The sequence below is a fragment of the Panthera leo genome, chromosome B4, assembly GCF_018350215.1.
Source record: "Panthera leo isolate Ple1 chromosome B4, P.leo_Ple1_pat1.1, whole genome shotgun sequence".
Classification (NCBI taxonomy): Eukaryota; Metazoa; Chordata; class Mammalia; order Carnivora; family Felidae; genus Panthera; species Panthera leo.
Window position 1 is genome coordinate 64,517,057 of NC_056685.1, and position 15,796 is coordinate 64,532,852.

At 37.7% G+C, this 15,796-nt stretch overlaps 1 protein-coding gene across 3 annotated transcripts in view; it reads left to right on the top strand.

Moving 5' to 3' along the window:
• FGD4 (FYVE, RhoGEF and PH domain containing 4) overlaps window positions 1-15,796 on the top strand; it is a 145,308-nt gene that overhangs the window by 50,337 nt on the left and 79,175 nt on the right. For all 3 annotated transcript variants that reach the window (XM_042946231.1, XM_042946232.1, XM_042946230.1), the window contains exons 5-7: window positions 9,914-10,003; window positions 11,986-12,131; window positions 12,755-12,911. In XM_042946231.1, coding sequence (XP_042802165.1) covers window positions 9,914-10,003; window positions 11,986-12,131; window positions 12,755-12,911 — 393 coding nt within the window. The remainder of the gene's footprint in view (window positions 1-9,913; window positions 10,004-11,985; window positions 12,132-12,754; window positions 12,912-15,796) is intronic.

Here is a 15,796-nt window from a genome sequence, read left to right on the forward strand (position 1 = left end):
AAGGAAGAGAGGTTTCTAAGGACCTTCTGATGGAGGTAGGGAATGAGTCATGTTCAACTCCTAGCTTGGGTGAAGTGGCCATTGGTGTATCACCTACTGAACTACAAGAGAATAGAAGGAGTGGCATATTTGGAGGAAAAAAAAATAGGTTTAGACATACGGAAGTTGAAAGATGTGTGGATTGTCCTCATGAAGATGTCTAAGACAAAAATGGAATACTCTGGAGGCGCCTGGGTGGCTCAGCTGGTTAAGAGTCTGACTTTGGCTCAGGTCATGATCTCATGGTTCATAAGTTTGAGCCCCCCTTGTTTGGAATTTGCGCTCTCTCTCCCTCTCTCTCTGCTCCTCCCCCAGTCAAATAAAACTCAAAAAATGAATACTCTGGAAGTTTTATGGTGTATTGATTAAGGATAAAGACATTAGAATTAAAAGAGATGACTTCAAACCCAATCTTCGTCACATACCAGCTAGGTGACCTCGGACATGGTATTTTAACATAACTTGCTAGGCCTTGGTTTCCTAACATGTTAATAATTGAGGTGGAAGACAGGAAGGAAAGCAATTGTGTTTGGAATGATGGGAAGGAGTAGACTTGCTAATTAGGTTAGTTTTGTACTACTGAGTTTATGACACCTGCAGGACATCCATTTGCAGCTATTAATTAGCAAGTGGAAATGTGGGTCTGGAGCTCAGGAAAGAGGGTAAGAATGTAAGAGGATGTACATAAGGGTGTGATTAATACTGCCAAAATAGAATGTGCAGGAACAGGAAGAAGGGCAAAGACTGAGCCCTGGAGAGCACAAACAGAATCAAAAGGGGAACATAGCTGTGTGAGAGGAAAAAGAAAAGAGAGCAATGTTATGAGAATCACAGGGTTTGGGGGAGGGGGACATAGGATTATTGGTGAGCTTATGAGGATTGGACATCATAGCTAACTAGCTCAGAGAACCTGGGTAATCAAATTAAACAGACTACGTTTATATTGCACATACACTATGTGCAAGGCACTGCAGAAAATAAAAGAGGAAACAGCTGCAACAGAGGATTGAGATAAATGATCATTACATAAGATATCTTGAGGTAAGGGAAAAAGGGAACTCAAAGATTAAATCAAGATTCAGAGCAAGGCTAAGAGGATGAATTCCCCGTTAGCATAAATTGAGAAGTCAGGGAGTCTGGAACTCAGTGAGAGAGGTACAGCCTCAAGGGGTGGGGCTTGGAGCTTGAGGACAGTGGAGAAAGCTCTTGTGGTGACTTGTGACTAAGATTCTGAGGGCCAAGGTCAAGGGTAGTGGGCACAATCAGCAGTCTCCCCAGCGTTGCTGAGTGACATGGAACTCAACAAAGAGAAGATGGAACTGACAGTGGGAGTGAGCCATGGTCTGCGAGTCAGCAGTGCTAAGAGAACAAGAAGGTAACAGTCAGTGGTGGGGCTTAACAGAATGTTGACATGAACCAGGAGGTTTGGGAAAGTGAGGTGCATGGAGGTCAGGATGCATATTAACGATGCTGTTTGGCATGGGTGTGAGAGAAATGGAAAGGTCAGATCTTAAAAACACAGCAGTCATCATATGTGGCTTAAAAATAAAATAAAAAGAGCAATATACAATAACCAGTCAGGAAGACAGGCTCAAGGACCAGAGTCTCTAGGTTTGTAGCCCAGGTTAGCCACTTACAGTTGTAGGACCTCGAGCAGGTCACTTAACGCTCTCTGTAGCTTAGTTTTCTTCATCTGCAACATGGAAATAATAACCTACCTCACAAGGTTATTACAAGGCATATAGATCATCAAATCGTTGTAGAGGATTTAGAACAGTGCCTTAAAACGTAATGTGAGCTATATATATGTTAAGTAAGCATAAAAGTAAAATCATGTTTCCTCATTTGTAATTCAAGGGAAACAGACACATGACCTGAAATGTCCCTTAATAGATCCAGAGTTTAGTATATCCTGCCAAGTGAGTGTCCCAGCACCTACCAGTTTGTTTTAAAGTGAGATGCTCCTTTGTGGGAGGCACAGAGGGCATTTTGGCTGACTCTTCCTTTTTAACACAGGTTTCTTATATTTTGTTTGTTTCTCTCCTCTGAGGCCCATAGGTTATTAGCACATAATGCACTCATTTATTTGCATAAGGTTTTAACTCCAGGGAATTATCATCAGAAATATTTATAAGTGACCTAATTACTTTGATGCTCTGCCTAGATTTGAGATAGGTTAATTCAGTTATTGATTGTGAGCATATATTCCTCCTGATGCATGATCTTTAATTTCTGCAAAAGGCAAAAGACAATTTAATGTATACTAAATTGGATATAAGAAGAACAGAGTTCTCTCTTTGCTACCACTTACTTCCTGTCTGATCTTGTGCAAGTAACTAAATTGTCCTTCTCAGTGTGAGCTCTATTTTGCCCTTTTCCCACCCTATCTCAAAAAGATAGAATGTAAACCTACAGATTAAACTCTCAGTCACCTGTTCTCCTGTTTAGAATTGAATAAATAGAATAGAGGACATTGGATTGAAAAACATTGTCGCTGGGTCAAAAGTAGGTTTGGGGGTGCCTGGCTGGCTCAGGCAGTAGAGCGTGTGACTTTGGATCTTGGGCTTGTGAGTTCCAGCTCCACATTAGGTATAGGGATTACTTAAAAATAAAATCTTAAAAAAAAAAAAAAAAGAAAGAAAGTAGGCTTGGACTTTGCTCCCAAAGCTTCCTGAAGGATCATGCTAAGGTAAGACTATTTATTCTTGTGATACTCTATAATGAAGCCCTGGCAAAGGAATAATGTGCATGGGTCGTAGTGGGTATTCTTTTTCCTGTAATGTGAACCTGGTGATAAATTACTTGCTGATTACAAATCTTCCCTGAGAACATATGGCCTTCATTATGGCATTATTACATGATCTTCATTGAACACAAAATCTGTGTTTTATTCCCTTACCTTTCCATTTTCTTGTCCTGCAAATCCCCAGGGAGTTCTCTTCCTTACGAGGCTGTGACAAAGCAAGAACTTTATTTTCACAGACCTAGATTTGAATCCTGGCTGAGTCACTTACTTAGCTATATGATTTGGGGCAGGTTACCCATCCTCATTAAGACACTACTTCCTCATCTATAAAGTGAAAGGATAATGATGCCTGCTTCCCAGGAGTATTATGAGGATTCCATTAGCTAATTCATGTGAAACACATGCTAGTGCTTAGCACACAGTAAGTACTCAATAAATAGGGCTGTCACTATCACTCACTTGTGATACCTTCCCTCCATTTCCCTGTTCCTTAGTATTAATAAGAAAGGATCTATAGAACTCTATAGAATTATGGATTATTGGAATGAAGGTGTCTGACACAAGTTAGAGATTTTAAGATGCTTTTTGAGATGATAGGACAGTTATGTAACATTCAAATATTACTGTGATCTAATTTTAAATTATCACCTGGAGCCACATGGAAGACATTAAAAATGACATATCAAAATTTTAATACAGCTCATGAAATGTGGTAGAGGATCAAGTGTTAATTTCCTAAGTTGACTCATCTTGTTATGAAAGAATGGACTTCAGGGAAAGCAGAAACATGTGTGTTCATATAAAGCTACATCTTCCATCTGCAGGGTAGAATTTAATTAATTGGTAGCAAATATGGGTAGAAACTCCCAGGACCAAGAAACCCAATAACTTATATTACTTCAAATATAACCTGTAATGAATATATGAAAAAAACTATAATAACTTTTAGTAGTTTTGATTCCATGTTTTTAGAAAAAAAATTCTTCCTGATTAAAATGAAATCATGAGAACATGTACTGAAAAGTTAAATAGCATAGTTGAAGAGTAATAAAGCATGATGTCGGTCTCTGGTTCATTTTTATGTAATTGAAGCTTTTGCCCTTAAAGCATCTTGTAGGAAACTCTAATTGTTTATTAACCTTTATGAAGTTCTTTCCAAAATGTCTGCTCCCCTGCTTGGTGGTTCTGAGACATGTGGCAGTGCGTATGGTACTAAGATTTTGAAGAATGAATCTCTGGCTCCACATGAGCATTTTCTGCCTATCCAATAAACGAAGTCTGTGAGCTGCCGTGGGGGCTCTTTGTCTGGGGCTCCTGCCATATGGAAGAGTCGTGCCAAAAGGTCTGAAAAGAGCCGTAGGAGCTGATGACATCTGTAAATGAGGAGGCAGAACTGACAGTGTAGCACATTCATGAGCCAGCAGGCACACTGACTAATGACCAGGCTGAATCTAGCCTAGTGAGAATGGAGCAGCTCTCTACTGGAAGGTCACTGGGGGTGTGAAGGTGCACAGTCCTAACCTAGGAAGTGGATTAAGCAAGCGCAAGAAGCAGAGAAAAGTAAATTGTGTAATCTCTTACTGTAAGAAGTGTGTATTTTATCTTTTCAGTTTCAATAGTTCAGATGTACTCTATTGCATCGTTATTTGAGGCAATATTCTGAGAATCAGCTTTCAACATAGGAACATAGTGTCATTTACAAGTGAAAAAAATCTTTATATTATAGAGGAACATCAAAGGTAAGATGCTTTTGTAATAGCATATTTATGATTGTTTTTAAAGAGTCAAGCCTGTGTATTAGGCTCCAGTAGAGGCAAATAGGATTATTTATTAAATCAATATTGTGTTGCTATTACTATTTTCCAAAGAATCACAAGAATATATGACTTAGTGGAGTGCTAAGCACAAAAGTAGCAGTTACATAGTTTTGAAGTGGCAAATAATAAGAAACAACATTAACTTTACCTATTTAACTTTTTATTTAAAAAAAAAAATACCAGCCTACATCTCTAATGTACCAGCAATTGTAAAACAACTTTGTCTGTTATTTAAGCATAAGTCTTGGGGCACCTAGGTGGCTCAGTCAGTTAAGCATCCAACTTTTTGGCTCAGGTCATGATCTCACAGTTTGTGAGCTCGAGCCCCGCATCGGGGTGTGTGCTGATAGCATAGATCCTGCTTGGGATTCGGTCTCTCCCTCCCTCTCTCTCTGCTCCTTCTCCCCCCACTCAAAAATAAATAAACAAACCTTAAAAAAAAAAAAGCTATCTCCTAGGGTAATAGAGCCCCTGGCATGCAGATAGATTCTGTATTTCTCCTTAAATGTAATTCATAGATGAGTTTCAGTAACTAATTTTTTTAAAGTTAGAAGCCATCATGGGGCGCCTGGGTGGCGCAGTCGGTTAAGCGTCCGACTTCAGCCAGGTCATGATCTCGCGGTCCGTGAGTTCGAGCCCCGCGTCAGGCTCTGGGCTGATGGCTCGGAGCCTGGAGCCTGTTTCCGATTCTGTGTCTCCCTCTCTCTCTGCCCCTCCCCCGTTCATGCTCTGTCTTTCTCTGTCCCAAAAATAAATAAAAAACGTTGAAAAAAAATTAAAAAAAAAATAAAATAAAATAAAAATAAAGTTAGAAGCCATCATATCGTTATATCAAATATGACTGAATCTTCAATACCTGATGATTATTTTTTTTTTATTTTTTTTATGTTTTTATTTATTTTTTGAAGGAGAGACAGAGCGTGAGCAGGGGAGGAGCAGAGAGAGAGGGAGACATAGAATTTGAAGCAGGCTCCAGGCTCTAAGCTGTCAGCATAGAGCCCGACGCGGGGCTCAAACTCACGAACTGCTAGCTCATGACCTGAGCTGAAGTCGGACGCTTAACCAACTGAGCCACCCAGGCGCCCCGTTTACCTGATGATTATTACTAAAATGCTGAAAAGCCTGCCATAAATAGAATTTATATTAGAGAAAGATTATATACATTAAAATGCAGAGTAGATACCACATTTCATTTTTAAGTGGATAGCTTGTATTTTGTTAGTCAAAAGAAAATTGGGAAGGGAAAACCCTTGCAGGCACTTATTATAGTCTTGTTGCTTGTTGCAGAGAAGAGTTCGAGCGAGAGCCGAAGGTTTACTGACCAGTGACTTAAAAGCCCAGGCTCTCTTAGATGATTGGAATCTGATTCAGTTACCTTTCAACTGTGTGACTTGGAGCAAGTCACCTGGCCTTTCCAAGCCTTGAAATTTCATTTTGTTGTATGTGTGTGCTGCCAGTAAAACAGGAATAATGTACCTATTTTATAGAATTACTGTAAAGATCAGTCAATTTATATAAAATAATTGTAACAGCATCTGGTGCATAACAAGCAGTCAGTGAATAATCATTAGCTGTTCTTATGGCAACATTGTTGTTTGGGTCCATGATTTCCTCACCTCTACCGCAAAAATCCTTAGTAACTTTTCACAAACCTGTGTGCAAGTGATTAAACCGAATGTCAGCGAGTTTACTTTTGCTTAACTTTGTGTTGGTTTTGGCAAGGTCAGGGACCTAACATTAGAAGACCATCTGTGTGGAAGGACACAACTTTTGCTAATAACTGCTGGTCTCTCCCTTGGATTTTGCAAAATATGACCAGGATACCCACAATTTGCCACATTCAGCTAAAGTGTGATTTAGAGTCAGCAAAAGATCATTTATTATAAGCTTCTGATTTAAGATCCTGTAGGATGTGGAAGACCTCAGGAGTGACTTCATTGCATGGCAATGATAGACAGTTTGACTTGTTGGTTAATGAATTCTCTGACTCATAAAGGATGTATTATTTTATCATGGCACAGACTTTGCTGGATGGTTTTCCTTAAAGGTATTTGTCAAAACCAGAATCAGAACATATGAAAGTGAGTGAGTCACAAAGATACAGTACCACTATTAGAATAAAACAAAGGTCTTGGAAAGAGCAAGTCACTAATACTAATGACATCATGGATGTATCTCAAATGCATTTTGAGAAGTGGAAGAAGCAAGACACAAAAGGCACATACTGTGTGATTCCATTTATACAACCTTCTGGAAAAGGACAGATCTAATTATTAACAGGAGCAGGTAATAGGAGAGGGGTGGGACCGACTATAGAAACTTAAGTTTTGGTGGAAATGTTCTTTATCTTCATTGTGGTAGTGATATGATTATATTAATCATTTGTCAAAACACTTAGAACTATCCACCAAAAGGGTGAACCTTACTACTGTAAGTCATATATCAATAAATCTGGCTTACAAAAACACAAATGCCTTATAGTATTGATGCAGGTCAGTATTTCTTTTGAGTATGTCGAATATACATTTATCTTCCTCTGAAATGTTGATATATTTCTTATATATTCACTACATATTTGTGTTCTCTTATTATAGGTTTGGAAGTCACATTTTCAGCTCATTATTTTCTCCTCTATAAGTAGTAATTGTTTAAAAATTACTTGAGACTTTTTCAGTCGTGCAGAATATACCCCATGTTTCATAGTATTTCAGTTTTCCATATTAATGAGGATGCTTCTAACACAAATAACACCAGTAACGCTCAACCTGGCTTAAATAATAAGGAAGTTTATTAACTTCATCTCTGTGGTTATGGGGTGGCTGCCCATAGCACTCAAGTCTACAGGTACCCTTATTTACATGGAGCATGGAAGAGAAATTTCTTTTTCTATGGCTCTTCCTTAAGAGTAGAAAGTCCTAGTGCATATTCCTTCATGTCTCATTGGTTCTTGAACCAATCGCTGTATATTCTTGATTATTACACCAGTTAGGGCCCACCTTTTGATCTGGGGAATGAGGATAGTTTCTCCAAAGGGAAGGCCACCTAGTAGTAAGGTAGATATACTAACCAAATCTGGATATCATTAAGAAATAGAGGGAAAGGATGTCAAACAGACAGACAACAATGCTAGTACTTTACCCTGAATTGATTGTTTAACCAAAACCTTGGCTAGCTGCGGGATTTAATGACAATATAGTTTTTATTTCAGTATTTTTGAGACCACAAATTATTTAAACAGTATTATGTTACTTTACCTAAAGCCTTCACATAAAAATACTTCATTCCAGTGCTACTGTAATAAGCAACATGGTAACCTCATATGTTGAACACAATGAAGCATGCTCTACAGTATAATAGCATTTTATACACAGTTTTAAATGTAGCCTTTACACAAACTAGGCACTGGTTTGAAATATGCTTTGTTCTCCTTTGGTGCCAGAGTTATTACTAAACCTTTAGTATGCTTCGTACTTGCCTACAATGAAAAGGGTACTTCAGCAAAGTAGCTAGGTAGAAATTTCTCAACAAAAGGATGTATAAAATAGAAAATGAGTTCTAATAGGACCAAGTTCAAGAGCTCTGGGTAGTTGAAGAAGGCTCCATGGACAAGGAATAAAAATTCAGCAGCCCATCCCCCCCAAAAAAGTATGTCTTCAATGCTGAGAGAGATAAAGCAAGAATATATGCCATGCAGAGAGGATGGAAAGAAAAAAGGTTTGGGAATGACCATGGACACATTTGGATAATGGTGGGTTAGATTCATGTGTTTGGAGGGAAGGGTGCCTGCAAAGATACAATGGGAAAGAAGTCTGAGACAATGAGTAGAGATGAGATTTGAACAGCCCTGAATTATACATAGTCTGGCTGTTATCCCACTGGTGAAAGGAGGACTGTTGGGGCACTGGGTGACTCATTCGGTTAAGTGTCCGACTTCGGCTTAGGTCATGATCTCATGTCTCGTGGGTCTGAGCCCCATATCAGGCTCTGTGCTGACAGCTCAGAGCCTGGAGCCTGCTTCAGATTCTGTGTCTTCCTCTGTCTGCCCCTCCCCACTCACACACGTGTGCTCTCTCCTCCCTCTCAAAAATAAATAAACATTTAAAAAATTTAAAAAAAAGAAAGGAGGACTGTTAAACGTTTTCTTTCTATGGAAAGTAGAATGATCTTGGCAAAGCAGAGTTGGAAAGATTGCTTATACAACCGCATACAAGGTGTGTTAGAGCCAAAAAGTAGTAGAATCACATCAAAATGGGAGTTCTTGATTAGCCTGGGTTTGAGATACTGTATGAGCAAAACCAGGTGGCAGTGATGAGAATTAAAGGGATGGTTGCTAAAGACATAGTATGAGTAGACATTCGTAGCCAGCTGGATTTTATGGCAGAGAGCTACGTTTACAGTGATTCAAGGTACCAAAGGCAGATGACTGGAAAAGGATGGAACCATTGCCAGGCTGGTAAAGTTCTAGTGGGGTGGAGTTGGGAGGTGATAGGATAGGGGCTTTCCTGAAAAAATGAGTTTGGTCTTACATTGACAGCATGTCAGAGTGGTAATAAATATCCAACAGTAGGAATGTGTGATTGCTACTCATTCATTTATTCAGCAATATTTTATCAAACGCCAGTATTTTATTGAAGCACTGTATTAGACAGGAGGGTTACCAAGTTACCGAGAAAAGAGGTGTTCCCGTTCTCACAGAACTAGCAAAGCTCTACAAATACATTTAGGGGCCAAGTAAACATACACTGAGGAAATAATAAAATGTTTGTTTTTAATTTAATATAATATGGGTAGAGAGAGGAGGAGGACATAGATGAAACAATATTAACAATGAGTTGATAGTTACTGAATCTCATCGATGGATATTTGCTGGTTCATTTTACTCTTTACTCATATATGATTGAAATTTTTCCTAATGTTTTTTTAAAAAGGCAAAAAGTTAGATGCATAGAGCTAATAATTAGACAAATTATCTGAAAGAGTGTTGAAATCATTTCTGAAGAGTAGCCTGAGAGAGACAGGGAGAAAATGAGCCAAATTTAGTGTCTGAGAAACATAAAAGGTGTTTCAAGGGCAAAATAGATGATACTGTTGATTTTGACAGAAGCTAAAGAAGTCGTTATAGGTTAAATCTAGCAGAATGCTTATTTTTAATTTTGTTCATTTCTGGTTGGGTGGTCCTTCATGGCTGAAAGGAATTGGGTAGCTGAAAAGCTTGAGAAAACTGTTTTGACCATTTGATAAGGTGTTTATTACTTGAAAAGTCTTGTCTAAGTCTTATTTCCTAATATGTGGATATCTATTCTATTTGTAGGAAACTAATGAACAAAAACTTCACAAAATAGCCAACGAACTTTTGCTTACAGAAAGAGCTTACGTCAACCGACTTGACCTCTTAGATAAGGTAATATTTTCCCATTCAGGATTATTTTATTTTTTGGCATTATATATCATTTTTAGTAAAGGGGCTTTAGAAACTACTGGATGGACATAACTGTTTTTTGCCAGTGAAAGCTTTTTCTTCAAGGAAATCTTTAGGATTTTTAGCTTTGTCAGTGAATGCACTAGACATAAAGGTTTTTCAGTTCATAAAAAGCAGATTCAAGGACTCTCTCTATGAGTCACAAAATGCCTTTATCTTTCATCCCTAAACACTAGTCTGTTTCGTGACCATTTATTATGATCCTAGAGCCATGTTCCCATTATAATCTAAATAAGAGATTGGTGATTCTAATGCCTGCATGAATATGTCATTGATTCTGTTTGTCTCATGTGCTGTTCAGACCCATGTGAGTCATCTGAATTGATGGAGTAATAGGGCCAGAAGGCATTTTGAGCGTTCACTTGTTCAAGCTTGTAGGAGACATCTAATACAGTGCCTGGCGTAAAGTTGCACAGTCAATATTTGTTAGAAATGGCATTCAGAGTACTTTATCACATTTTGTACTTTCGTCATGTTGGGGCCTTGAGTATCATTTTAAATACACATTACAAAGAATCGCTTAAAAATTATTAAGGCTTCTTAATATTGTTTTAGTGATAAAAGAACAAGATAACTGGTAAATTGCTCATATAGACCCCTCTTATTAGAAGAGAAAGTTGCCATGTTTGAGTACTAACTATAAGAAGAATTATCTCACTTCTGCCATTGGAAAACTGGAACTTCATGGGAACAGGCCATCCTGGGTATACCTCCTTATCATTGGTTCCTAGAGTGGACTATGGCCCTGTCAGATGAGCCTTAAGGGGCCACATTAAGGCTTCTGTCCTTTGAAATAATGAGATTGTGTCTTAAACACTCACTTTCCAAAGAATTTCACTGTAAGTCAGTCAATTCATGTGTTTATGTGTTTGAAACAATTTCCCCTCAGGGGAATACAGACCAGAAACGTTAAGTATTCCTATTGTGGAGATATGTCTTTTCCTCTTACAAGTTTTGTGTTTTTTTTGTCTTTGTTCTTTTTTGTTATTTCAGCCATATTAGCTTGTCAGCTACTGTTGCTGACCTTTTTAGAATTTTAGAGTCTTAATTACTTAAAATATCCTATCTGTTGGAGTCTCTAAGGACATGATTTTGTGTTCTTTTTGCCTCCCAAGAAAATGCAGTGGAGGTGAATTTAGAAAATTAACAACCATCTGGACATTTGAAGGAACAGACTTCCTTCTGCCTACATTTAACAGAATGGCAATTAAGAGGTATAGTAGCCATAGTGGAGAATAGCTAAGAGTGCAGTTTTTTAAAAAGTGTCTTTAAGATACCATTGTTATGTACAGGAGAAGATCTTTGTACCCTTTTATAAGTGTTTAAGTTATCTTGCATTATTACTTAATAAAAAGCAAGTAAACGTCTGTGAACTGAAATATTCTTTTATTCATCCACTCGCCAGATATTAAGCACCTGTTCTTCTGTGGGAACTAAATTATGATGGCCTCCCTTCCCAAAGGGGCAGACAGTTTTAATAGGGAAAGTGAGATTTAGGCCCACAAATTACAATAAAGGGCAATACTGTCAAAGTCATTCAAAACATAAAGAAGAGTGAAAAATACCACCAAAAATTATTAATTTAGATAAAATTTTCCTTCCATGTCTCTTAACTCTACTTATAGATAGAAGTAAATCCTTTTACCTCAATTGGAAATTTTCTGGCGTAGAAGAGGTTAATATCTCCAAAACGGAGGGAGAGCCTAAGTTAGAGTCAACTTTTCTAATTCTGACTCCTGGTTCTTCTCAATCAAAGCATATACTCATCCATTTCAAAAATGACTGATTTCTTGATTCATGAACTTTTTCATTCAATAAGTTACTAAGAGCCCACTATGCCTAGCCCAGTGCTAGGTGGTTAACCAGTAAATTTGAAGTAACGTTTGCTTTATTCTCTTATTCAGGTATTTTACTGCAAATTATTGGAAGAAGCAAATCGAGGCTCATTTTCAGCAGAGATGGTGAATAAAATCTTTTCTAATATTTCATCAATAAATGTCTTCCATAGTAAATTCCTATTGCCAGAGCTGGAAAAACGAATGCAAGAATGGTAAGAGGAATAGATGGCCAACTATTTGTCTAAGGCAGTCATATTAGATGCTGTGTTATTTGCTTATAAATGGAAACAACAATGCTACACAGAGCTATAGCCAAACATCTGTGTTAAATTTGTATGGTAAAGAAGTTGTGGTACATTTTTAGCTTTGGTTGAAAAGAATTTCATCTCTGCTCTCTAAACTATCTTTTGATTAGTGGAGACAAGATTTCAGGGTTAAAAATTCCATAGGTTTTCATTCCTAAAGTCCCTTTAAAAAGGTCCTGCTTCAGGGACGCCTGGGTGGCTCAGTCGGTTAAGCGTCCAACTTTGGCTCAGGTCATGATCTCACGGTTCGTGAGTTCAAGCCCCACATTGGGCTCTGTGCTGACAGCTCAGAGCGTGGAGCCCCCTTCAGATTCTGTCTCCATCTTTCTCTCCTCCTCCCCCACTCGTGCTCTTTCTCTCAAAAATAAACTTAAAAAAAAAAGGCGCTGCTTTATTCTCTACCAATCTCATAGCAAGGTGGATCTGATAAAGCAAAGAATGTGTGTACACAGTGATCACTTCATTTGAAGTCCTATTAATTCACTTACTCTATAAGAAATCTTAATGACTTGTTTCTATATTTTATACAGGGAAACTACCCCTAGAATTGGTGACATCCTTCAGAAATTGGCACCATTCCTTAAGATGTATGGAGAATATGTGAAAGGATTTGATAATGCAATGGAATTGGTTAAAAACATGACAGAGCGTATCCCCCAGTTCAAATCAGTAGTTGAAGAAATTCAGGTAATTGGACTCTTATTCAAGGCTATGAATTATTTTCCTATACAAATCATAAGGTCTTCTAGATCTAAAGTTTAGATTGAGACATCTGTCTGAGACCACCAAATTCCATGTTATTCAGAATGATGTAAAAATCATCTATGCAGAATTAATGTATTTATCGAGCACATGCCATGCGCTGAGCAGTAAATTCTCCATTTGCTTTTGAGACCAGGAGAGTGTAGCTTTTATAAAGATTCACATGGATTTACAAAGTGATTTCCCATTCGGGTCTGTGACTCTCTTGCTTTCTTTCAGAGGTTGAGATGATGCAATGAATATAAAAAATGATTGCCATAAACCTGACATTTTGCAGACATTATTATTCTGTGTGTGTGTGTGTGTGTGTGTGACTTTACATATGTGTCCTGACTTTTTTTCAGTTTTGCCAAACCTGGATAATATATTTTAGATAATTCCATAGTGATTTCTATTTGATTCTCTAGTCAAAGTTGTTAATAACTTGATAGTTTAAATGTTGAAAAGGAATTCTTGAGATCACATAAGGTCCTTGGGGTGAGGATTCTGCTGCTCTTTCTCTGCTTTCTTTTGTGCTATACAAATATTTTTTATTTACCATTTTAATTCCTCTAAATTTTGAATGTTTTTTTCCTACTGTTTGTTGGAGGAATTATAATATGCATCTTAATTTACCACAATCTACTTCAGGTTAATGCTAATATTAATTCTAATAAAATACAGGCATTTTGCTCCATCGTAGCTCAGTTCCTCCATGCTCCATGCTTTTAGTATCATATACATTACCTTTATATAGGTTTTAAATTCAATAATACAGTGATATTATTTTATATAATTTTGTATCTTTGAAAGAAGAGAGGATATAAGAAAAAATGTACCAAAAAAAATTATTAACCCATATATTTACCATTTCTAGAGTAAGTTCCTTTCTACAAAGGGTGTTAAATGTTTTGGGTTACCTGGGTGGCTCAGTCAATTAAGCATCCAACTTCGGCTCAGGTCATGATCTCATGGTTTGTGAGTTTGAGCCCCACATCGGGCTCTGTGCTGACAACTCAGAGCCTGGAGCCTGCTTTGGATTCTGTGCCCCTCCCCCCCTGCCCCTCCACTGCTCACACACACACTCTCTGTATCTCAAAAATAAATAAACTTTAAAAATTTTAAAAGAAAGAGTGATAAATGTTTCTTACAAGGCAGAGATTGGATAGTAACAAATTTTCTTGGTCTTTTTTTTGGAAAATCTTTATTTTTTTCTTCACTACTGAATTGATAGTGTTGCTAGATACAGAATCTGGGTTAATAGGTTTTTTTTTTTCTTTGAGCAAAATGAATGTCATTCACTGTACTCTGTCCTCTGTTGTTTCATATGGGAAGTTATTAATTATATTATTTCCTGTATGTGCTGAATTGCTTTTCTCTTGCTATTTTCAAATTTATCTCTTTGCTTTTTTCTTTCAACAGTATGTATCTAATGTAAATCTTTCTATATTTATCTTGCTTAGGATTGAATTTCTGGGATGTGTAGGGTTTTTTTTAATTAATTTGAGAAGTTTTCAGCCATTATTTCTTCAAATAATTTGCTCCAAGTACACATATGTTGGTGTTCTTGATGTTATTCTACAAGTTTCTGAGACTATTCATTTTTCTTCAGTCTTTTTTCTGTTCTCTGGATTGTATAATTTCTATTAATCTTTCTTTGAATTCATTTTTTTCTTTTTTTTCTTTTTTTTAATATTTATTTTTGAGAGAGACAGCGAGAGTGAGCAGCGGAGGGACAGAGAGACAGGGGCAGAGGATCCGAACCAGGCTCTGTGCTGACAGCAGCAAGCCTGATGCATGAGATCATGACCTGAGCCAAAGTCTGGTACTCAACTGACTGAGCCACCCAGGCACTGTGATTTTTTCTTCTGCCATCTGGAATCTGCTGTTGAGTCCCTGCAGTGCATTTTTCATCCCGGCTATTGTATGGTTCAACTCCAGAATTTCCATTGGTTCTTTTTATAACACCTGTTTCCTCCTTGAAAATTGCTATTTGTGCATTCATTATTGTTACACTTTTCATGTTTTTCAAATACAATTTCCTTTAATTCTTTGAATGTTTTTATAATAGCTACGCTGAAGTCTTTGTCGCCCACATCCAGTATCTGTGTTCAGAGACAGTTTCTTTTGATTGCCTTTTTTCTTCAATATAGGTAACAGTTTACTATTCTCTGTCTCTTTTTTTTTTGTTGTTGTTGTTGTTGTTGTTGTTGTTGTTGTTGTTGTTGTTGTTGAATACTGGACATTTTAGATAACCTATTGTAGCAACTCCAGATTTTGCTTTCCCCCACTGAAAGTGGCTTTGGTTACTTTCGTTTGTTTAGTAACTTGCTTATACTAAATCTATAAAATCTGTCTCTCTTCTGGTATGCTGTTGCCAATGTCTCTATTCAGTTTTTTTGTTTAATATCCATGTGTGTGTATGTGATCCCAGCTTTGTAGGGATTACCCCTATGTCTGTGTAGGTTAGGGGTCAAACAGTTATTGAACAGAGATGATTAACTACCTAGAGCCAGTACGCTTCTGTCCTCTGCTGATGGACCTGTCTATGCATAGGGGAGCACATTTAAAGATCTGACCATTTTCAAGTCCACTGGACCCTTTTACATCTCCTCAGGACGAGTTCACAGCCTCAGGGTGGCCAGGAGACTGTGCTGAGTCAAGCTGTCTTCAGTCTCTGTTGATCATCTACAGAGCCTCAGCCAAGAAAATTATTATCTGCTCCCCTTCCCCAACACACAACCACAGCTTCAGCCCAGTGAAGCCATTGGTCTTCTCCACTTGCCCACCTCAGAACTATTCACTTTCACCAACAGTGTTCCTGGATGTGT